Genomic DNA, 22,893 nt, shown 5'->3' on the forward strand with positions numbered 1-22,893 from the left:
CCCCTGGGGGTAAGAGTGCCTATTTAGATGAAGTTGTTATGGTGCCTAAACTGGCCCTTTAAATAAACAGACTAATGCCAGTTCCCTTGGCATGCAAACTGACTCTATATACAGGAAAATGTTAAATCCATAGAATACAGTGACCCCTGTATGGCTGTATGATAGGTTAATGTCTGTCCATGGTAACAAGCCATTTATCAGTGAATTATCTGCTTTATCAGAGCTTACTAATGAGTCTCCAGTTCAGTGGGATATAATATAATAGAATTAATTCATTATAAAGGTTATTTCTTGCTGTAAATTCCCTAATTTCAATAAAAACATCAAACTGGCAGCAGCTGCACATGGCTCTCCCTGTACCTGGTCTTTCTCTCTCTCTCGCGTTGTTGTTAGCATGTGTTGCTATGGCAACCAACCGGCTGTGCACCGCCAAAACCTTTCCCCACACGGCCGGCGCCGATGGTTCCGCCCTCCCAGCCCAGCTCTGACAGGTCTATTTCCGGTAGAAAGGAAACGGCGGCTCTGCAGGAGGCTGGGCCGAGGGAGCTGGGGACAGGAGAGCCCGGCCCGGAGAGCGCTGCTGGTGGAAGCAAGGCGGAATATAATTAATGTGACACCAGGGATTGTAGGTATGAGAGTGATGGATGGAGGCTGGGAGGTCAGAGAGTGGAGGCTGGCAGGGAGGGAGGTCAGAGAGTGGAGGCTGGCTGGCAGGGAGGGAGGTCAGAGAGTGGAGGCTGGCAGGGAGGGAGGTCAGAGAGTGGAGGCTGGCAGGGAGGGAGGTCAGAGAGTGGAGGCTGGCAGGGAGGGAGGTCAGAGAGTGGAGGCTGGCAGGGAGGGAGGTCAGAGAGTGGAGGCTGGCTGGCAGGGAGGGAGGTCAGAGAGTGGAGGCTGGCAGGGAGGGAGGTCAGAGAGTGGAGTCTGGCTGGCAGGGAGGGAGGTCAGAGAGTGGAGTCTGGCTGGCAGGGAGGGAGGTCAGAGAGTGGAGGCTGGCAGGGAGGTCGGTCAGAGAGTGGAGGCTGGCAGGGAGGTCGGTCAGAGAGTGGAGGCTGGCAGGGAGGGAGGTCAGAGAGTGGAGGCTGGCTGGCAGGGAGGGAGGTCAGAGAGTGGAGGCTGGCAGGGAGGTCAGAGAGTGGAGTCTGGCAGGGAGGGAGGTCAGAGAGTGGAGTCTGGCAGGGAGGGAGGTCAGAGAGTGGAGTCTGGCAGGGAGGGAGGTCAGAGAGTGGAGTCTGGCAGGGAGGGAGGTCAGAGAGTGGAGTCTGGCAGGCAGGGAGGGAGGTCAGAGAGTGGAGGCTGGCAGGGAGGGAGGTCAGAGAGTGGAGGCTGGCAGGGAGGGAGGTCAGAGAGTGGAGGCTGGCAGGGAGGGAGGTCAGAGAGTGGAGGCTGGCAGGGAGGGAGGTCAGAGAGTGGAGGCTGGCAGGGAGGTCGGTCAGAGAGTGGAGGCTGGCAGGGAGGTCGGTCAGAGAGTGGAGGCTGGCAGGGAGGTCGGTCAGAGAGTGGAGGCTGGCAGGGAGGGAGGTCAGAGAGTGGAGGCTGGCTGGCAGGGAGGGAGGTCAGAGAGTGGAGTCTGGCAGGGAGGTCAGAGAGTGGAGTCTGGCAGGGAGGGAGGTCAGAGAGTGGAGTCTGGCAGGGAGGGAGGTCAGAGAGTGGAGTCTGGCAGGGAGGGAGGTCAGAGAGTGGAGTCTGGCTGGCAGGGAGGGAGGTCAGAGAGTGGAGTCTGGCTGGCAGGGAGGGAGGTCAGAGAGTGGAGGCTGTTAGGGAGGGAGGTCAGAGAGTGGAGGCTGGCAGGAAGGTCAGAGAGTGGAGGCTGGCAGGGAGGTCAGAGAGTGGAGGCTGGCAGGGAGGGAGGTCAGAGAGTGGAGGCTGGCAGGGAGGGAGGTCAGAGAGTGGAGTCTGGCTGGCAGGGAGGGAGGTCAGAGAGTGGAGGCTGTCAGAGAGTGGAGGCTGTCAGAGAGTGGAGGCTGTCAGAGAGTGGAGGCTGTCAGAGAGTGGAGGCTGTCAGAGAGTGGAGGCTGTCAGAGAGTGGAGGCTGGCAGGGAGGGAGGTCAGAGAGTGGTGGCTGAGCGAGGCCTCTGAGAGTTTGACACATGGACTACTTTATAAAGGGGGGACAGCTGTTATAACACTGCATTTCCTATGGTGCTTGAGGGTGGCAAAGCATGATGGGCGTTGTAGTTCTACAGCAGCTGGAGGGTCTGACCTGTGGCTCTCTGATATAATTATATAACAATAAACCTGTGTAACCCAGGGGATACCCAGTGGGACACATTGTGGCTGTCACATGGATCTTTGACTATTGATTGTAGTGTTTATATTCTGGTAATTAATCTGTGTTTATTGGAAAAGTAACCCTTAGGAGGTTATGGGGTTGGTTTAGCATTATGGGATTGCTGGTCCATAGAGGCTGGCAGGTGCCATCACTGAGCTGAAGTGATTTCTTAGCATTACCTCAGGGCAGGAAAAATCTGAAAAAAGTAAAATCTAACTATAACTACAACTCCCATGATGCTTTAACAAGTGGGGTTAGCTATTTGCCACCCCTCTTTATCTGAGCAGCATGGGAATAGCTGTCAGATACCCCAATTGGAGATGCAAAGTGTAATATTTATTTTGTAGGTTTTGCCACGAAAGCGATACTCTAAGAACCAAAACAACTCTAGCTTAATGAAGCAGTTTTGGTGTATAGATTATTCCCCTACTGTCTCATTGCTAAATTCTTTGCCATTTAGGTGTTAGTGGCTACCTGCTCCCATGTGCCCCACAACATCGAAAGGGTTAAAATCCCATTGTGTACTCACCTGATTCCAACGCCAATCTCCCTCGTCATGGGTTGGCGCGCTGCCTTCTCCGTGTAGGGTGGGCATATGCGCATGCGCGGCTAGCTCTGCGAGTGCATTAGTTCCTCCACAAATATTCCTTTTATAGGGTCACTTTAACCACCATTAGAACATTACATAATTGCAAAGGTGATGATGCATAGACTACACTGAACGTACTGCAGCATATGGTGGGGCTAACAAAGTGTTTGACTACTAACTGTTGGTACTGTGGCACCATAACTACCATGGTGTGTTGTAATGGTTATGGCAGCCTGGACTGCCCTTTTACGCATACATTATTCATCCTACTGACTCACAATTTTAACAACTAAACAATCTTGGACTGTAAATAGCAGATATAGCATACCTGGCAGCCAATAACTAATATAAATACAAATCGGAAGAAAACAAGAAAGCCTTGCGCAGCTACAAATAGGTTGGGTGTATAATCTGAAAACCTCATATTTGGAACTATTCAAAACTGAAAATTGAATCTTTACATTTCAGGAATTATATGCACAAATACGGGTGAGGCAGACAAAAAAATGGGTCACTCTAAATATTACAAGTTGTTGCATTGATTATGGTGCATTGAGTTTTGAAACCATGTCAGATGTTCTTTTGCCAAAACATTTTTGAGAAGTTTGAAAAAAAAAACAAGAGCTCTCTCCAGTTCCCAAACCCTGATCCGTCTGCAGCGACTCAGATAAAATAGTTACAAAACTACTTTATCCATCCATAGCTGCCAGTCATTGGTAGTAATAGACTGAGAACTCTGGAGGACAGGGTAGTCCAACACTTTCCCTCTGTCTTTGCCATCCATTGCTGTACAGCTTTGGGCAGATAATGCTGAAGTGTAACTAAAGTAGTTATAGTAGGACTGGGCTTTGGGAGCCCTGGAAAACTCTCTCTATGCAAAGATTTAATGATCCACACCTACTACAATTTATTTATTTTACAACTGTTCTCCAGAGCCTGCTTTAGATTGCAGATAACAAATTGTATTTTTAAGATAGATTTTAAGGGAATCAACAAATTAATACACCCTGGGTTTTGCAGCTTAAATTTTTAAAAAATGTTTTCCGTATTGTTAATTTTTGTTTTGATGATGTGAACATACTGTATGTATTTAATTTAGGGGTCAGAATTCCCGCTCACCTGTTAGCCATTGGCAAGTGAAAATTCAGCCCTGGTGAGGTAGTTGTGAACTCCCACTGGAGTTTAACAAAAGTCCATGATTGCCATCTGTGGCCAACAGGAGCGACATTAAAGGACCACTCTAGGCACCCAGATCACTTCAGCTTAATGAAGTGGTCTGGGTGCCAGGTCCTTCTAGGGTTAACCCATTTTTTCATAAACATAGCAGTTTCAGAGAAACTGCTATGTTTATGAATGGGTTAAGCCTTCCCCCTATGTCCTCTAGTGGCTGTCTCATTGACAGCCGCTAGAGGCGCTTGCGTGATTCTCACTGTGAAAATCACAGTGAGAGCATGCAAGCGTCCATAGGAAAGCATTATGAATGCTTTCCTATGTGACCGGCTGAATGCGCGCGCAGCTCTTGCTGCGCGTGCGCATTCAGCCGACGGGGAGGAGAAGAGGAGGATCGGAGGAGGAGAGCAGGAGGAGATCTCTCCGCCCAGCGCTGGAAAAAGGTAAGATTTAACCCCTTTCCCCTTTCCAGAGCCGGGCGGGAGTGGGTCCCTGAGGGTGGGGGCACCCTCAGGGCACTCTAGTGCCAGGAAAACGAGTATGTTTTCCTGGCACTAGAGTGGTCCTTTAAAAATACAACAGGTGCTGTCAGATTAAAGCTTGATAGAGATAGACACCAACCCTCCCCAAAACCAGGCACCATGCACTGCTGCAAATTTCTACATACCTCCTAAATTCTGTAAAAAATTATTTTATTTTATTCATAAAAATGTTTACTAATGCTTTAGACCATAATTTTTTCATTTTTTATATGATTTGTAACCAAAGAAATAATAAACTTAAGTTTACAATTCTATAGTTATAAACTGCTTCATGGACAATTTTGTGTCAATCGCATTTATTTGAGTTTTCTTTTTGCAGGCAATAAGATGTCTCGTGTTCCTCTTGGAAAAGTTCTTCTTCGAAATGTCATCCGCCATACTGATGCCCACAACAAGGTAATATTTCTTAAGATGGGGGGAATGTGCAGAGAACAGCACTGTTTATGCAGCCCGAGTCACACCTCTCACCTCTCTTCTTGAGCAGTCCAGTGTTGTGTATATACCTTTAAAATAAATATAAATAACAGAAAATAGTGTAGTACCCTTGTGTACACAAATATAATACACAAAATAATAGGGCACTCACATGTTCCAGAGCTATAACCTAGCTCTGGGAATATTGGCCAGTAGGCCAGTTTTGACGACCTTCCCCTTTTTCCTTTGAAGAGTGGTTTAGGGTTTCCTTATGTAAATTATAGTTTCTGGTTTAAGCCTGGAGCCTATGAATTGGCTCAGTAGAACAGCAGAGTATGGTTAGGGACCATGCCACCCTCTTTGAGAAGGCTGGAACGATGATAGTAAGTGCAAAGGTAAATACAAGTATAAATCTTTAGAAAATTTATATACTCTATTTAAAGCTTAGTAAGTAAAAATATTACTTTAGAAGTTATCATCTCCAGCTCTGTTTATTGAACGTTAATCATTCACATTAAGCTGCTGCAGGCTGTTAACAGAGATTGAGATAAGAAGTCCCACACCCCAGATATATATACTATGAAACTTGACTGAATCAGTCACTTTTTAAATTTATTTTGATGTTGGTGTTAATTTAGGATTAAAAAAATAATGTATAATTTGATTTTTATGAGTTCGCCGTACGATTTAAAAATAAAGTATGTTTTGAGCTAGGCTGCATATCTGATTTTTGTAATCTTTTTATTTTTAAAAGGTTGTTTGTTTTATTATAAGTTCTGTTTTATTTAAATCTTACGTTGCATGTCTAACATTAATTTTTTTTTTTTCTAAAATTAAAATAAAGATTATTTGTATAAAGGGAATTAAAGAGGGAGTTGCAAAGAATAAGACCATTAAATCTGCATCCCGCGTGAGCTCCTTACTATTTCTTGTCCTTACTATCTGCTGTGACATCTTTTGATAGATTCAAGAAGAATCGGAAATGTGGAAAATTCGAGAAATGGAGAAGCAGGCACAAGATGATTATGGTACAAAGCGGAGAAGAACCTCACCAGAGCCAAACCGGTTGGTATTCTAATTTAATAAGTGTTAAAAAGTATCTAGGGGTGTATATAAAAAATACCCCTCTCTGTCTCATGAGAGATATCTTTGCCAGAGGCTCAAGGAAGCAGGCTGAAAGGGTCAGTGTTAGGACCCACTTAGGGGGGTCTGCCTTGACGTTGGCAGGCGGGCATTCCCTCCAATGGCCTTTGGAGCAACTAAATGACCCCCATTTGTCTAAATATACATAGGGATTAAGGAGACAGCGCAGGTAACTTTTTCTTTTTTTTTTTTTAGTTTTTACTATATATTGGGGCTGATGTGTACTGTGGTCCTTGCTGCCGGCCCAGTAGTGATGGGAGTGAGCGCAGGACTTCTCTTTTTGTATTCTAATTTAATGCCACCATCAATGATTTGCATTCCATTTATTAATTATTCTAAATGTAAAAATATCAAATACAGAGCTCTGTCAGTCAGTTTACAGCTGTATTTTGTAGGATTTATTTCCTATTAATTTTCATTTAACTTAGAGAGGGTAAGGATAGTCTAGAAAGAGTAGGAAAGGAATAGAAACGTTTTATAGGAATTTAACCATTTAGAGCATTTGTTCCCAAACCAGTCCTCGCGACCCACTAACAGTCCAGGTTTTGTCAGTATCTCCATTGGAATAATAAAGGGACATACATGAATACATTAGTCCTGGATTGTTGGTGGGCTATGAGGATTGGTTTAGGAACCACTGACTTAGATGAACTTATTTTAACAAATAGTGTTATATTTTTCTGTGCATGAAGTTAATAATGGATTATACTGCATTACCTGTACCTTTTAGCTGTGAATTTGGATGTTTGTTTAAATATTGTTACATAATGAATGTTAGAATACTTCATGGTTATTCCACACCTGGAAAAATGTACTCTGATACTTTTTGTGGGAAGATACGTTAAACCTAGTGCTTTATGTGCCATTAGCATTGACCGTATTTATGGCAAAGATTTATGTAATTATTCTGTTCCACGAATACTTCATTCTCTTAGTCTGCCAAAGAGTTTTTTTTTATTTAGACAAAACGTTTTAGAAAAAATCCATGTGTTAAAATTTCCATTTGATGTGGGATTTACTTGTTCTGTTGCTTTATTTCCTTTCAGCCTCTCCAAACCATTCATATTTAAAATTTCCCGATTGTGGTAACCTTTGCAGGGAATGCCTTTTCTCTATTTACTTGCTTTACCATCTTCGTTTACATTTTGTTCTTTACCTTTCATTTAGATTCCTCAGTGTATGACGTTTTATCTTCCCATACTCTCCTAGTTGTTGTGTGTCACGATCTTCCTTTCATCTAGGTGGGATCACAATGGCTACAAGGAGTTATATCCCGAAGAATTTGATAATGACAAGTAAGTTTGTTGAACACAGTTGCTGCCAGTGGAAAGGCCATATAACTTGTTGTTTTCGTTTTTTTTTTTTTTTTTAATGTTTCGTCACATCCGTACACTCATTTTTTTTTTCTGTCTGTCTCACTTTCTATTTGTCTATCCTCCATGTTTAAGGCCTTGATTTAACTTTACTGACGCTATAACTAACATCTTGCAGAAGCCGCATGAGATCCGATGGTTTTGATGCTGATGGAAGTAAACAAGCTGAAAAAACAGGAGCGGCATCGGCAGTGATGCTGAGACAGGGTGCCCTGAGTATCCGGGCTTTGAACAAGAAGTTCTACGAGTGTGAGGCCAGCTTACCTGACAGGTGCGTTTACTGCTTTTTAATAACTTAATAGTCAGTGATAACGCAGGTATGGTATCCAGAGGGGTGTGCAATAATTTAGTGATGTCACCAGATCTATCTAAGGTCAAGGATTAAATCAGATCTTCCTGATTTCAATCCTACCATTCATATGCCGATATAGATATAGATATATAATTTTTTTTTTTTCGATCTGATAAATAGTTTCCATATTCTGTGCTGATAAAGAAACATACCCTCTCTATGAGTATTGGTAGGGGAGGAGGGACAGCTCAAAATGGCACTGTCATTCCTCCATGTAAAAATAGCATTTCATAAAGATAGAATATTTATCCTTTCTGGAGCCATGTATCCATTAGTTCCTGCCTATAACATACAATTAAAAAGAAGACATTGGTAAAAAATTTCAGCACTTACAAGCAAAGTATAAGCATACCATGCATAGTTATTCAACGTTTGCATAACTGTTGCATGTGGAATGTATATTGTAATGAACATGCTTAGATCATGTCATATCGATAGGCTAGTGAAGAGAAAAGAGAAGATTTACAGCCATGTCGTGATTAAGGCTTAATTGTTTCCGTGGTCAAGTGATTTGGCTGGAACTCTGTAGATTTAGATTTCTATTTCTCCAATAGATATCTATTCTACCTATAGACATTTAGGAAGCATTCCAAAAGTCAGGGTGGTGTAACGATTTATATCAACCTAGGCAAAGACCCATTTTGATGCCCACCACAATTTGATCTCATCTTAGGGTTTATGCACTATACTAGGAATTGTAAAGAATTGACCAGATTTAAGACACCTGGAAACATTTATTTTTGAACTAGATCATTTTGCTATTTTTTTTTTTTGGGGGGGGGAGGGGGGGTTTGGGCATTAAACTTGCAAATTATTTTTCATTTCTCCACATTTCAAAGTTTGCTAAATAATATTCCAGCAAATACCAGGGTAACAGGGTACCAGGGAAGTCCTTCACAATCACAAACTCAATTTGACCACACAGTGATTAACCAGAGGGTTCTTGGCAGAGAGTAAGCACTGCTAGAGTTTTTAAGAGGAGAATAGAACTGGGAGGTCAGGGAAACAAATCTCATGGTATCCCAAATAGTGAACCAGAGCTTGTACCCAAGTCAAATGAATGTCTTATTCAACAAGCACTTGTTTAAAAGAAAAAAAAAATTATTCACATTATGCACTCAAAAGAAGAAGAAGGCATTAATTATATAATCTTAATATATTCATAAACTAAGAAAGAAGAGAACACACTATTTTATATAATGTTTAATAGCGGGATGAACATTTGAGTCATACTCTTTTGGAATTGCTGAAAAGCAAGTCCCATCTTGTAATCAGCCATCCTTCTCTAATTACTGTACATTGAGAATAAACATATAAAAATACATTTAAAAAAAATACGCCTTTTGACTGTGTTGGAATTTCACTGAAAGAGAATTGGTATTTAACAAAATTTTGGATTGCATACAAAAGATTGCATACAAAATAAAATTAATTATATATGCTAGATCAATGCATCTCTCACTAAACCAGATAAATGCATTAGTGTAGTATGAGCAGGGGCAGTAGAGGTGTTGTGATAGAGAGTCATAAACACGTCATCGGCGTATCTGCAACAAGTCCTCCTATTTCCAGTTTGTTTGTACAAACCAGAGCATGAGCACATGGGCGAGGTAAATGAAACTCCCGCATTCCATAAAGGCACAAGAAAATTGTGGTTAACTGCCTATCCAGTCCCAGGTGAAACACTGAGCTAGCGCCTGTGTCTTCTGTTGCAGTTCTTCTTAGTACTTGCTATGTGTCCCAATGTAAGTCTCAGAAGCTTGGTTGGTGTTAGATGTGTTTTTAGTTCTGCTTATTAATGTTTTGCTTTGAAATTTAAGTTTTGTCAAGGCTTGTTAAAGGGGTTCAGTTTGAGTATCAAACCAATCAAATATTCATGGCAAATACATGATTAAATACATTGTCTAACCGCCTAGTCCCCCTGCATAGCACTAACTGGTGCTTGTCACCTTTTATCGATAAACTCCAAACGGTCCCACCCTCTTTATTCTTTTTACCCTCTTTCGGCCTTTTTCTTTCTCTCTCTTTCTTTCTTGTTACTAGACCAGTCTATGATAAGGGGCTGGTTGATGTTGTTGGACATCCGATACACACAAGGGGCTGGCGATCAATATAAGTGTTATCTGTTTGTTCTGCCTAGACACAGTTGGTATTCCAATCACACAACATATGATGTTCTATGGCTTTGTGGGGATATCACTGCATACTTAGACGCATGTCTGGTAATCTAACAATGTCAAAGATATTGGAAAATCCCTTGACGATCGGCAAAATTGTACCTACTTGTGTACTATGTGAAATGTTCAAGGGCACTATATTTTGTTCCTTTTTCTAATGTGTTCTGATGTATTGCCCTGTATCTGACTTTTGCACAGGTCATTCAGCTACTGTTACGTTTACTGATTCTGTCAAGATGAAAAAAATAAAGAATAAAAAAAAAATTAAAAAAAATACACTAAAATTCAAAATAGCTGCACCCAGTCATGGAGAATACCTTTCTTTTGGCTTATTTCTAAATTCCTGGGAAAACAAGTCTGTAAATCACATGACGGCATCTGTCTTTCTCTAATTATCTTTTTATAGATGGGGGCACAGTGGGTACAAGGAACTGTATCCTGAGGAATTTGATTCAAACAGGTATGTGGTGAAAATGAATCTTCTGCCTCCTCACACTTTTTTTTTCATCCGGCTAATCATAATATGTGTTTTACTTCCGTTCTGCATGCATGGATTTGATCTTTGGGATTTCTTGTATATACTGGCAAACACATCGGGCCAGAACCCTTTAACCATTGTCCTTGACTGTTGTGCAAGCAGTGATATTAGAAGAATGTACAAAGATATCACCCGAGTGCTCTTCCAGTATCTCAGACTCTGGATTTCCCCATTGTATCTGGTAACATCTCTTACTGTGACCCTGTACATTCAGCAGCATAGCAGGTATTTCCAAAATGGCACCGTTGTCTAATGGATGCACCTGAAACTGCTGCTCAGACGCTGTAAACGATCGGTTAAGGTTCCTAACTAGATGATCTGGTGCGAAATCATAAAAATGTTGGAGGTCTTTTTTTGAGGGGAGGGGAGGTGGCGGGGGGGGGGGGGGGGCGGATTCTAACACTCACTAAAATCCAAAAGCAACACATAACACCCCTCCTCCCCTTAAATATTTTTTAATGTATAATTTATACATAAGGGCGGTTGCAGTTATAACCTACTGTCATTTTAAATATGTGCAGGGTTCCCTCTGCTATTTTGCACGCATTTTAAAAAAAATAATTTGTAATTTTTTTTTTTTTATATATAGATATATTTTAGCAAACAAAGTATTTGCATGGTGAATCCAATACTCCTTGTTCGGCATGGCAATACTGTGACTTTTTATCAGCTGAATACTACTATATTTTCCATTATTATATTATTTGCCCATGCATTCCGTTTTATATATCTATTATAGATTTAACCCCATTGAGGGTGTAGTCCAATGCAAATCCTGTGATCTGAAACCGGTCCTGGCATGCCCTCTGTAATTGAGTGATTAACATCTTTATTCACTAAGGATTTCCTATTGCCAAGTAATTGAAAGGGGCTCTCCAGTCTGGAGGTCACTCCCATGTCATTTTTAATCTATGATATAGATAAAACCCTAAAAAATAAATGTTAAGAAAGAAATTAATCTGGATCCTCTGAAGTCTGAACTGCTGGAAATCTTAAAGGACCACTCTAGGCACCCAGACCACTTCAGCTTAATGAAGTGGTCTGGGTGCCTGGTCCCTCTAGGATTAACCCTTTTTTTTTTTTTTTTTTAATAAACATAGCAGTTTCAGAGAAACTGTTATGTTTATACTGAGGGTTAATCCAGCCTCCAGAGCCTCTAGTGGCTGTCTCATTGACAGCCGCTAGAGGCGCTTGCGTGCTTCTCACTGTGAAAATCACAGTGAGAAGACACCAGTGGGGGCACCGTCAGGGCACTATAGTGCCAGGAAAACGAGTATGTCTTCCTGGCACTATAGTGGTCCTTTAAACCTAGCACTGCAAGGGTTAGAGTCCAGATCAATCAGTAGCTATTTAACTACCCTTGCAGATATTAGAAACCTGACAATCCGTAGCCTACATCCTGATAATTTATAATTGTGTGTCCATCACCTCTAAATCTGTCAAACTGCTTCCTCAGAGCTGGGATTTCAGAGACTTGTAGTTCTGCTAGCAGATTTCTAATTATGAAAATGGTTATCTGAAATAGATTTCTTAGAAATTTCTTCCCGATGACACGTACAAATGTGTTATTGGACACTGCTGCTTAGGAGGCAAGAGCAGAAATGAAGCTGTAACATCACATACACTGGTATATTAACCAGCAAAAAAGGAAATAATTTAAAATAGGGGAGGTGGAACACATGATGCATGGAACATGCAAAAATACAGCTAATTATCTAGGCTAGGAACTATGAAATATATACATGTTGTGTTAGTGTCTGAAGTGTCCTTTTTAAATATCGACAAATATACCAAAATTCACCAGGTGGGAAAATGACCTTTAGTTTCAGATGAACTTCATGTAATCCCTCAATCTAACCTTGGTGTTTATTTATTCTTTATGACAGTGACACAGAAGAAAAAAGCAACAAGAGGAAAACAAACGGCCAGGAAACGACAAGAGGCAGAGTTAAAAAAGAACAGGAGTCTCACAAACGTAAAAGATCCAAGAAAACCCATAAAAAGAAACAGAAGAAACGGTCTCACAAAAAGCTAAAGAAGAGAAAGAAGGAACTGGAGGTGCCTACAGAAACCTCAAGCGAGAGTGACAGTTCAGAGGACAGCATGGAAAAGCCAAAGAAATCCAAGCGCAAGAAGAAGACTCGAAAAAAGGCCACTAGAAAACAGCCATCTTCATCTGGACAAGACAGCGATTCAAGTGATGAGATGAGCAGCACCGAAGATGTTGAGACAGAGGAACATAAAGGCAGACGCCATAAAAAAACAAGCCAGAAACACCACCACCGATCAAAACCCAAGAAAGACACCGAGATGGAATTGAGGAAAAGCAGGAGGACAAACTGGAAAGTGGCTAAAGACGAGGGGTCCGATAGCTCGGATGAAGACTGAGGCACTGCATCATCGGTCTTTGATTTTATCATGGAGGGACTTTACTCAATATGTACTATAGAGAATTCCTTTCCAATTGTCTCAAATGTGCAATATTTTTAGTTGTGTATTTTATTTTTTAATCTGAAAGAAACATACTTACATCCCTCTTATTTACCTTATACCTGATGTTTACCTTTTAGTCAGCAGAGCAAGTAACCAATATTCCTGCCCAAAATGAACACATGCGCAGACACTTCCATACAGTATCCTAGAAGACAATGATCAACCCAAGATAACATTCAGGAGGTTTTTGATAAAGAAAGTTATGGAATGTGTTTTTTTTTTTTTGTTTAGTTTAATTGCACACTTATCTATGTTGTAGTTTTTACATGATACTATATTGTTGAATGCGCCAGACAGTATCAGAATCATTTTGTAGTATTAAAACAGAAAGGATGATATGCTGTGTTAGGGAAATCTACAACTGAGTAATAAAAATGCCAGTGAAATGTAAGCAGCTATGGAGTGATTTTAGCCCGCACAGCTGTGTGTTCAATAGAACAGAAACAGGACTTGCTATAGTGGAACCCCAAAAGTCAATTGGGGTACCAGGTGTGTTTTAATTAAACTGTTGCGCTTCCTAGTTGTATTTGGTTTAAAGTAATGAAGAGGGAAATGTTCATTTAACATATCTGCAAAATAAAACCACATTTTAGTTATTTTTTTTCTCGTTTCTAAGATGAGTGTTTTCATTCGGTTTAAGGCAATCCCTAATAATTAAAACAAATTACGTGTTTTGTAACTCTGAAGTGTATGTTATTGGCATGGAATCCATTATAATATTAAATATAAGCAGCTGGCTTATATTTGTATTTCTATTTATCGGGGATTGTTTGTAAAGGTAACCTTTCAGCTTCTCTTTATGAAGGAATGACTGTAAAGAGGTAGTCTAATCACGAGCAAGCTCAGCTGAGTAATTTGTCAGACTCCCGTAGCCCACCACCTTTCTAGCCACCTTGATAAATCGACACTTTATCACTCTATCTAACATATATCAAAATTGATATTGGTAATGCAAAAGTGTAGTTTCCACACTATCAGTGTGTGACTGTCAAGAGGCCAATCTTTTCAAAACTGCTACAAATTGTTTCTTACCATGTTGTGGGATGGTACCCAGAGCGTCTTTGCACCACACTACATTTTGCCATATTGGGTACGGTGCTCTTAGTAATGTATAGGAATATAGTAATAAAAAGTTAAAAGTTTTATAAATTTGCATAAGCATTTGGCCAAGCACCATATGGTGTCATGTCACTCAACATCAGAAATTATGAACGAAAATAAAAAGCTTCATTCCATAAATACTTGTAAACAAATACAGAAAGAAGATATCTAAATAAACCCTGTAACCCATTGTATTTGAAACAAAACCTAAAGATAGAGCAAGATTCACAACAGTGAAGGAATTAGAGAAGGGGAAAAAAAGGAACAAAATAGGAAAAAAAAAAAGCTAAAAGTAATGAAGTCATTGCATTCCGATAATAATTATTCTGTGATCATGAGAGGTGCCTAGTCTGCCAGTAATTGGGAGAAACTAGCAAAAGGAACAAACCTGATAAAACTGTGCGAGAAGAATTCCTAATATGAAAAATAAAGTTGGTTTAGAAGATGGGTGTAATGTGGGTTAAAGTAATACAAGAAAGGACAACTTAATAACGCTGTAAGGAAAAATAAATATGATTACACTGAGCCACGGTAGACCCACACTATATTAATTATTCACAAATTGCTTGGGCTTAATGTATATTTACCAAATGTAAATGTACTATACCATCCCCTATGTTTGTATAATTTCTAACAAAGATCAATTGTTTCCTCATTTTGTGGTGTTTAATTTATGGAAATGGATTTAGAAAATATTGAGTTTGCGAATGAAGTCTACTGATTTCTCAGGGTGTCTCCTCTCCCAGGCTAAGCCATGCAGGGTTATTCACTAAATCTAGAATTCAAAGTGAATTTCAAACTTAAAGGGACACATTTAAAACTTTAGCTTTGATTGAGGTACCTGCCTCACTGCGCAGGCTGCAAAATGCAGGTAAATAATTATTTTGTTTCATATTTACCTACTTCTTTTTTCTTACGTTTTCCACGCCTTCCAGAGGGGACACTGATCTAACCAATCTGTGTCCTATCCCTAGGAATACTGGAAAATTGCATAGGGCTTATCTGGCAGATTTATACATTTTCAGTTGGAAGATCTCTTCATCTTGCAGCATCCTGACAGGACAGGAGTAGAGAGGGAGTCTGATCAGTGTGATCTTGCAGAGATGGCTCCCGTGTTGGGTTTGTCTCTACTGCTGCTACACAATGATGCCATGTTTCTTTAATTAGTGGACGTGTCTGAGAATGAAATGGGTGGGTAAGAGCGGGGAAGGCTGAAGAAACTCCCCTAGCTGATAGGCGTGCCGAATAATGCAATCTGACCAAGTTTATAGTGTATTTATAAGCCAACGAGGGGAATGCACACATATTTACAAATAAGGATCCAAACTCGGGTACAGCTGGACAAAAGTGGTGTAACTCCAAGGCAAGAAGAGGCTGAAACAGGGTGTATATTAGGGCAAATAAGTGAGAAGAGAACACATCCCAAACAGAGAATTTATATCATATAGTAGTACATTATTTTAGGCATACCAGCACAGATAGAAAATTGTAAATCTTATAAAAAAGTATGTAAATGACAAGTGTGACATCAATTGCTAGGATGCAATAATGTGCTGTAATATTATGCTCTAATATAAAGTGCAAAACTAGCTTTTAATTGTAAGCAAATAGCCCACACTAAAATAAATAAATACATTAAATAGTAGTAGGGGGAAAAATACCACAAAGTGTGAATTTGCACAGTGTCGAAGTGTAAAGCTTATAGTATTCAGTTATTGAATAACCCAAACTGAACAAGTAAAAGGTATACAAAATTAGCTTTGTAAATGGAATAAAAATATTATTTTCAATATTATGCAAAATTAAAAAAATGAAACATTAAATAAAAGAAAAAACAAAATGAAAAAGTATATACAAAATAATATGTAAACAATATCATAGAAAGATTCTTAAAGTGAAATGACTTTTTTTAGATGCTACTTAAAAAAAATACATGCAAAAGTGACATGGATTCCCAAGTGAAGAAGTGAAATCCAGAGGTGATGTTTTTGTTTGGTAAAAAAATGTACACAGCCCTTCCAAATCTAAAAACAGAAAGAGAATCATATTAAAGAGAAATATAATTAAAATGAAAGCTGTTCGATCCTATTCATGATTCAAGTCTTTAAGATATCAGGAATCCAATTCCCTAATACTAAAAGCTACACTTCTCTTTAACCTTTACATCCCATCGCTGCCTCATTTCTGGTATAGATTCTATCATTTTAAATTTAAATTGGGAAATATTGTGTCTTTGTTCCCTAAAATGTGATGGAACAGGCAAACGTTATAGCCCAGTCCGAATTATCTTTACAGTGTCTTTTACTTATTTTTTAAGTTCTTTCTCCTACGTAGGCGAGGCCACCTGGGTATTTCAATAAGTAAACCACATCACTGGGGATGCTACAAAATCTTTTATTCGGTACTTTGTACCTTTGTGTGGATGGTGCTACCACAAACTGTAGCATTACATGCTCAAAAATAACCCGACAAATTTAGACACAGATAATTGTGTTTTCTTGCTGGACCTAAGTATTTAATAAATTAAGTTTTTTTTTACGTCAAGTGATATATGTCCCTGTAAGGCCAGGGTAGCCTAACTGAAAGCATAGCGGACTTAAGAGAATTTCTTCCAGTTTGATTAGTTTGACCTTAAATTTGAAATTCACTTTGACTTCTCTCTTTAGCCAATAAACCTGCTAGTGTTAGTGTGAATGTGGAGTATTTTGAAACAATAATTGCAAATACTCGAACATTTTACAAATGACTTTATATAAATCTTCAGATTGGATTTCTTTGTGATTTGGGTACTTTGACGTTGTGGCAAGCTTATTCAATGTATGATCATATACTTTAACTAAACCTCCACTATCAAAACATATCTTTATTCCATTTTGTGAGCTTTGAAGCTGGTGTTTAGTGAACACATTGGATCTGGTAAGATATATATATATATATATCCCATAGATGATGTGATGGCATTCCCTTTTAATTCTATATAGCCAAACCTTGCTGTCTGAGTGCACCACAAACAGTAAAATACAGTCAGCCATAACTGAAACATGGGCGCTCAGAGGTCCGTTTGCTAAAATCAACAAGTGTTTATTGTATCTAAATGGTGATTGGTTAAACAGGGTCCTTTCTCAATACTTGTGCAGTCTGAAAGGGGAGAGCAAAGAAGACATTTAAATGCCTATATGTCCATTATTGCTGGCTTTAAATATAGACACATTAACAAAAAAAAAATCCTTTTCCATGCGCCGTATTCACAAGGCAACAAATATTCATCCATTTTCCTTATTGTTTCTGGTTATGTGACAACACGTACAGGGGGATGTAAATCCTGCCTTTGTCTAACTAGTAGCAGTGCTACCACCACCACCAACAACAACAACGTTCTGTTTTTGTTTTTCCGATTTTGCTCTTTGACAGTGGGAGGACTAAACACCCAAAATAAACTCCTGATGTAATTACCAGGAAAAATAATCTATGATCTAGAACTTTTAGTTAGAATGCAATTGCAAGTACCTTCTCCAATGGTACAAAAAGAGGAAAAAGACAAGTGTTGTGACTATATTTTGGGCGTAAGAGAGAGAGTTGGTGTAAAGATAGATTACTGCAGTACATAAGTGATATACAGAGCAGTGTTTTTCAAATGATGTGCCACGGTACATTGATGAGCTATGAAGCACCTGTAACTGTGCCATAGCAAGCAGGGCTATGAGGTCGATGTTGGCTGATTCGACAAATTACTCAAAATTCTTTGATTGACACTGTCTGTATAATATGAGGCTACATCAAACTGTCTGTACTCTCTCTGCGGCTGAAGGGAGAAGCTGACTCATCGAGCATGTTATCAGGGGGCAAGCCCTGCGTCTCGGTGATGTAGCGGATCTGCAGGGAGGAAGCAAGAGGTCACAACGTTTCTTACAAGTAGCGTCAACGTCTATTAAAACTGTAAACGTACCCATAATCACCCATAACCCATAATAACCAGCTTTGAATCTCTCTGATTTACTGCATTTCCACAACTGATCAACAACTCACATTTTCTGCACTTATATTTGAGAAATGAAGTAAATGAATGTAAACTAGCATTGTGAAATTAATAAATAAATTACTTAACGTTACAAACATTGATAATAACTATATAAAAACAGAGTAAACAAATCTGACTGTCTCCACATTCTAATGCTGCACATATTTTTATTAAAAAGCTTTGACTTCTTTTTGCCACAGGGATATTCTTTATTTATTCTGTTTACAAACTAGTTAAAATACAAATATCATCAAATTTAAAAGTTAGAGTACATATACTTATTTTAATGAAAATGTTTGGATTTAATAAATACATTATTTATACACCTAAATGGGTCTATAGAAAGTTCCCTAAACTACCAAATGAAGGCTGGTTTGAGTATGGTAACATGGATGCTTTAAACATGTTCTAATTCGTACTAGCACTCAGTAGAATCAATTTACAAAACAACAGATTGCGGTGAATTAATAACCGTATCCCAAATTTCAGGCTAAAAGGTGTGACAGCAGTTGGGTTGAAGAACTTTTTGAAATTTGCAATTTCGCCTAAATGTTTCAATTTTATATCTTGATTCAATACAATTCTTTGTTTGGTGAATAGTCCTCACTAATTTTAACCGAAATTGACCGTTTTATCTTTGCACTTAGACTCCAGTCTGTATAAGCAAATCAAACAGCTACGTGATATCTTTCTACGTGAATTCATTCTGGATTCCTGACTGAGACCTTAATATATAATTAGACCCAGATGTCTATTAGATCTGAACTCACCTGATCATACGCAGATGCTCCAGGATATAATGGGTGTCCTGTGGATAGCTCGGCCATGATACACCCAAGAGACCACATGTCAATGGCCTCCCAGAATGGTATTCCTAATATAATTTCTGGGGACCTGATTATTTTATAAAAAGGAGAGAAATTAGAATGTTAGCTAAATAATTTACATGTTAATACTGTAAATTAACTGAAATATAGGATTAAACCACTTAATTTTAACTTAGATCACTGATATAATTACTAGTTAATCATGGCTCTGTTCCATCTGGCTGTCTGAGTGTTACCAGTGGAAGTGTTTTACCATCACTCTCAAAACACTCAGCACAAGCACATATCAGCTGACGGAGAGCAGCCAGAAAAACCCACCTCCCATTTCCCCCAGCATAATGAGATACCATGTCTGCAGCCACTTCCACGTACGTTAATGATGATCAGTTTTTATAAAATGAGAATAATGGAGGAGAACTGCCTAAATGTTGCTTTGGAATGTAGAAAGTCCATCACATTCCACAGATCTCCACAGCTTTTAGAAGCCCATTATATCACTTTGTGAACATATAAGAATTTTGGCAGAGATCCCATATATCCATATTTTGGAATCTTTTCTTTAAAGCATATATCAGTGACATGTTTTCTGACAGCTTGATATGCAAAGCTTTGAAGAAGAAGAAAGTAGGAATATTTCACCCACTTCCTTTCTCCTTAGGAGAGCTCTGTAGCAAGCAGCTATGCCACTTGGGCAAATTCTGATCAATCCCTGTTCACCTTAAGAGCCTGTGTGAATGTGTAGAGCTAGCTTACTCATACACTCAACCAGAAACCATAAATATCACTAATATCTCCTAACATTTCATAAAAATCTTGGAAAAATAATTAACCAGACCTAGTTAACATTAGTAATTATACTCATGTCATAAATGTAAAGGATATATATGTTCTTTAATTGAAATTGTGAATATGAGTGAAAAATGTCCCTTACCTATAGTATCTGGTTTGTATGTAACTCGAACATCGAGCCTTGGATGTATGGATTGCACAGCCAAAGTCTATGACCTTGACCTTAAATGGGTGTTTGGACGTGTCCACCAGCATGATGTTCTCTGGTTTCAAGTCTGTGTGGATTATTCCCAGACTCTTCAACTTTGCCAGTGCACTGCCCACCTGCTGCACAATAGGGCGGATGTGTTTCACTGGAAGTGGCCTGCAGTTGCGTTCTTCGATAAAGTCATAGAGACTAATGTCCAACATCTCAAACACAATGCAGATGTTATTGTTGTGCTGGAAATAGTCAAAGTGCTTGACGAGATTGAAATCGTCTGGTTGCTCCTTACTCAGCTGGCATAGGAGGTCCACCTCTTCTTCAGCATCTTCAGCAACATATGGGGTGTCCTTCAAGATCTTGATAGCCACTTTCTCATTGGTTCCGTTTATAACACCCTTTACAACAGTGCCAAAGGCGCCACTGCCTAACAATTCCTGCACTATGTAAACATTGGTCTTAGACCACAGGATGCTAGGTTGCTCCAATTCACTGGTAAGTAAAAAAAAAAGGAAATAGGTTCATTTTAACACAATGCTAGATTTCAGTCACAATATGACATCATCTGAATCAGAGTTGTTTTAGAATTTAATAAGAAGGTTAATAATGTAATAACATGTACTTAGTGCATATTGTCTAAATTTGTACAATATCTGGTATTTGAGAAGTTTAATTTGTTTTGTCACTTAACATCAGTAACCTCTCAGTCCCTTAAGGTTTTGTAGGCAAAACACGTTTATCAAAATCGGCAATTGTTTTAGAAAAAGACAGAGACTATTTAACCTCAGCTGTGTTGAAATTAGTTGTCTTAATAATGAACTACAATCCATTTCTAACTTTACCTTATAACCTCCACCAAACTGATATAACTGATTGGAGAGCAGTTTTTCAGTTAATGGAATTAGTTTTAATATTATAAACAAAGCTCTAATAGTGTCCAGCAAGTCCACAGTTTTTCATTGAAAATAAAATCAACCATACAAAGTATCACTCAGTTATCTTAACCTATAGAATTGGATGCATACATAGGGATTAAAGAGAGAGCGCAGGTAACTTGTTTTTCTTTGGTTTTTACTATATATTGGGGCTGATGTGTACTGTAGTCATTGCTGACGCCCAGTGATGGGAGTGAGCGCAGGACTTATCTTTCCAGAACTGGATGCATGCCTGCTCAGTCATTTAGTTGTTTCTTTAAATTCATTGTGTCTATTTAAAATGGAATTTAAGTTCTAACATTATCTTTACATTAATAAAATAAAATAAAATGTTTTTAGATAAACCTACAGCAAATCATTTTGTTGCCCCTCAGGTTCCCATAATTCAGAGTTTTCCTTCATTTTATTTACTGCCTTTCTTTGAAATGGATCAAATCTGGTTATCACTGGAATAATGTTTAATCACTGATGATTCAGCACTGGATATACCAGATAATGAACCCAGATATATTATATTTCGTATCATAATTACACTTTGCGTCAGTTTGTTTGGTCTGTTGCTCGGTAACACCAGCTGTAGGTAGAGTGCAATGTTCGAGCATGGTCCACTAGCTGCAAACATCCAGAGGTTCTGATGAGCCAATGATACTTCAATAATGAAACATATTTTATATAACATAGTGCATGGAGACACATTGTATATGTATTGAATCATTCCCTGCTCCTGCGTCTATTGGTGGAAGAAGTCACGTATTTTGGAATAAATAGGCAATTACTACTATAATCGATATCCAACACTAAATTCCCTCACCCCCCAAACCCTGTTATCACCCAGCGGGGATGGTTCTGAAAACTATTCCTGCCTAATTCCACACTTTGTAAATTATTTCAATCATTTTCCTCAAATAGGCAAACATTCTAGACTTTACAGAATAGACCTCATACACTGCTTGTTTTAAACATTGCATAATTGTTAAACTAATATTTTTTATTACTAATTGTAACACTAATTTCAATTAGTGAGATTAGCATTAAAATAATGATTATAGCTCTGGTAGCATCCAGTAAGGCTGAGGTTATAATATCCAGGGTTACAAATTAAATATCGGATATTGACACATTTAATACATTTAACCCAGAAATCCTAACCTGTTAAATTATATAACTATATAAACTGGACTTGCATACAAGTAGTTACCTAGTGACATATCTTCTAACTAAATTATTACATTAATACTATTTTAAATAAACCTACGGCAAGTCATCCTGGTGCTCCTCGGGTTCAGATATTTGGGAGTTTTTCTCCATTTTGTAAACTGGTTATCGTTTAAATTGATCCAATCTTGTTATCACTGGAATAACTGTTAATCACTGTCTACTCAGCGCTGGACTAACAGATAATGAACCCCAGATACATCATCATTTTACATCATAACTCCACTTGGTCTGATTGTTACCTCTGTTGCTAGGCAACACCAGCTGTGAGATAGAGTACAACAGGGGTGCCCAATAGGTAGATCCCCAGATGTTGTAAGACAACAGCTCCCATGATGCTTTGCCTGCCATTAAAATACCTCTAGAATGGCAAAGCATCATGGAAGTTGTAGTTTTAAAACATGTGGTATCTGCCTGGACTGCTTCAATAACCCATATTTTATTATTTTTTTTTTTAAATATGTAATGACAAATATAGAGAAAAATGAGAAAAACAAAAACAACATAATGTAGCAAATAAATTTGAAATCAAACCAAATAAAAAAATTTCAAAACAAATTTGAAATCAAACCTATATTCTGATTGGCTTTTAATTTGAAAGTGAAAATTACAGCAAGAAGTTAAATTGTGGCCGGGGACCAAAATATATTAAAAAAAAAACGTACTGAACTATAGATTGTCTGTATGTATCCTGTGTCTATAAAACACACCCTGCCCGGAGCAATACAGTTATAAACAGACAGGCT

The 22,893-nt window shown here is 38.9% G+C and overlaps 2 protein-coding genes across 3 annotated transcripts; one reads left to right on the top strand and one right to left on the bottom strand.

Annotated features, from left to right (window-relative positions):
• Nucleotides 1-502: 502 nt before the first annotated feature.
• Nucleotides 503-13,739, top strand: NKAPD1 (NKAP domain containing 1). 2 transcript variants are annotated; one of them, XM_063436731.1, is made up of 7 exons: nucleotides 503-629; nucleotides 4,890-4,966; nucleotides 5,949-6,049; nucleotides 7,369-7,422; nucleotides 7,619-7,771; nucleotides 10,436-10,489; nucleotides 12,454-13,739. In XM_063436731.1, the coding sequence occupies exons 2-7, from the start codon at nucleotides 4,898-4,900 to the stop codon at nucleotides 12,953-12,955; spliced, it is 933 nt and encodes a 310-aa protein (XP_063292801.1). In that variant the 5' UTR covers nucleotides 503-629; nucleotides 4,890-4,897; the 3' UTR covers nucleotides 12,956-13,739. The 2 variants fall into 2 exon arrangements, with proteins under 2 accessions (XP_063292801.1, XP_063292802.1); XM_063436732.1 differs by having other exon boundaries at nucleotides 503-625.
• Nucleotides 13,740-17,932: 4,193 nt separating this feature from the next.
• On the bottom strand, nucleotides 17,933-22,240 carry LOC134576986 (homeodomain-interacting protein kinase 2-like). Its single transcript, XM_063435638.1, has 4 exons — nucleotides 22,188-22,240; nucleotides 19,938-20,489; nucleotides 18,950-19,073; nucleotides 17,933-18,034 (listed from the first exon to the last, which is right to left on the bottom strand). The coding sequence occupies exons 1-4, from the start codon at nucleotides 22,238-22,240 to the stop codon at nucleotides 17,933-17,935; spliced, it is 831 nt and encodes a 276-aa protein (XP_063291708.1).
• Between the last annotated feature and the right edge of the window lie 653 nt (nucleotides 22,241-22,893).

This window comes from Pelobates fuscus, chromosome 11 (assembly GCF_036172605.1).
Source record: "Pelobates fuscus isolate aPelFus1 chromosome 11, aPelFus1.pri, whole genome shotgun sequence".
Classification (NCBI taxonomy): Eukaryota; Metazoa; Chordata; class Amphibia; order Anura; family Pelobatidae; genus Pelobates; species Pelobates fuscus.

Coding starts and splice junctions, on each gene's coding strand:
- NKAPD1 (XM_063436731.1), top strand. CDS start 4,898: ATGTCTCGTGTTCCTCTTGGAAAAGTTCTTCTTCGAAATGTCATCCGC. Junction 4,967..5,948: donor ATACTGATGCCCACAACAAG/GTAATATTTCTT, acceptor ATCTTTTGATAG/ATTCAAGAAGAATCGGAAAT. Junction 7,772..10,435: donor GAGGCCAGCTTACCTGACAG/GTGCGTTTACTG, acceptor ATCTTTTTATAG/ATGGGGGCACAGTGGGTACA.
- LOC134576986 (XM_063435638.1), bottom strand. CDS start 22,240: ATGGAGAAAAACTCCCAAATATCTGAACCCGAGGAGCACCAGGATGAC. Junction 19,074..19,937: donor ATACAAACCAGATACTATAG/GTAAGGGACATT, acceptor TAAAATAATCAG/GTCCCCAGAAATTATATTAG. Junction 18,035..18,949: donor GAGCATCTGCGTATGATCAG/GTGAGTTCAGAT, acceptor TCCTCCCTGCAG/ATCCGCTACATCACCGAGAC.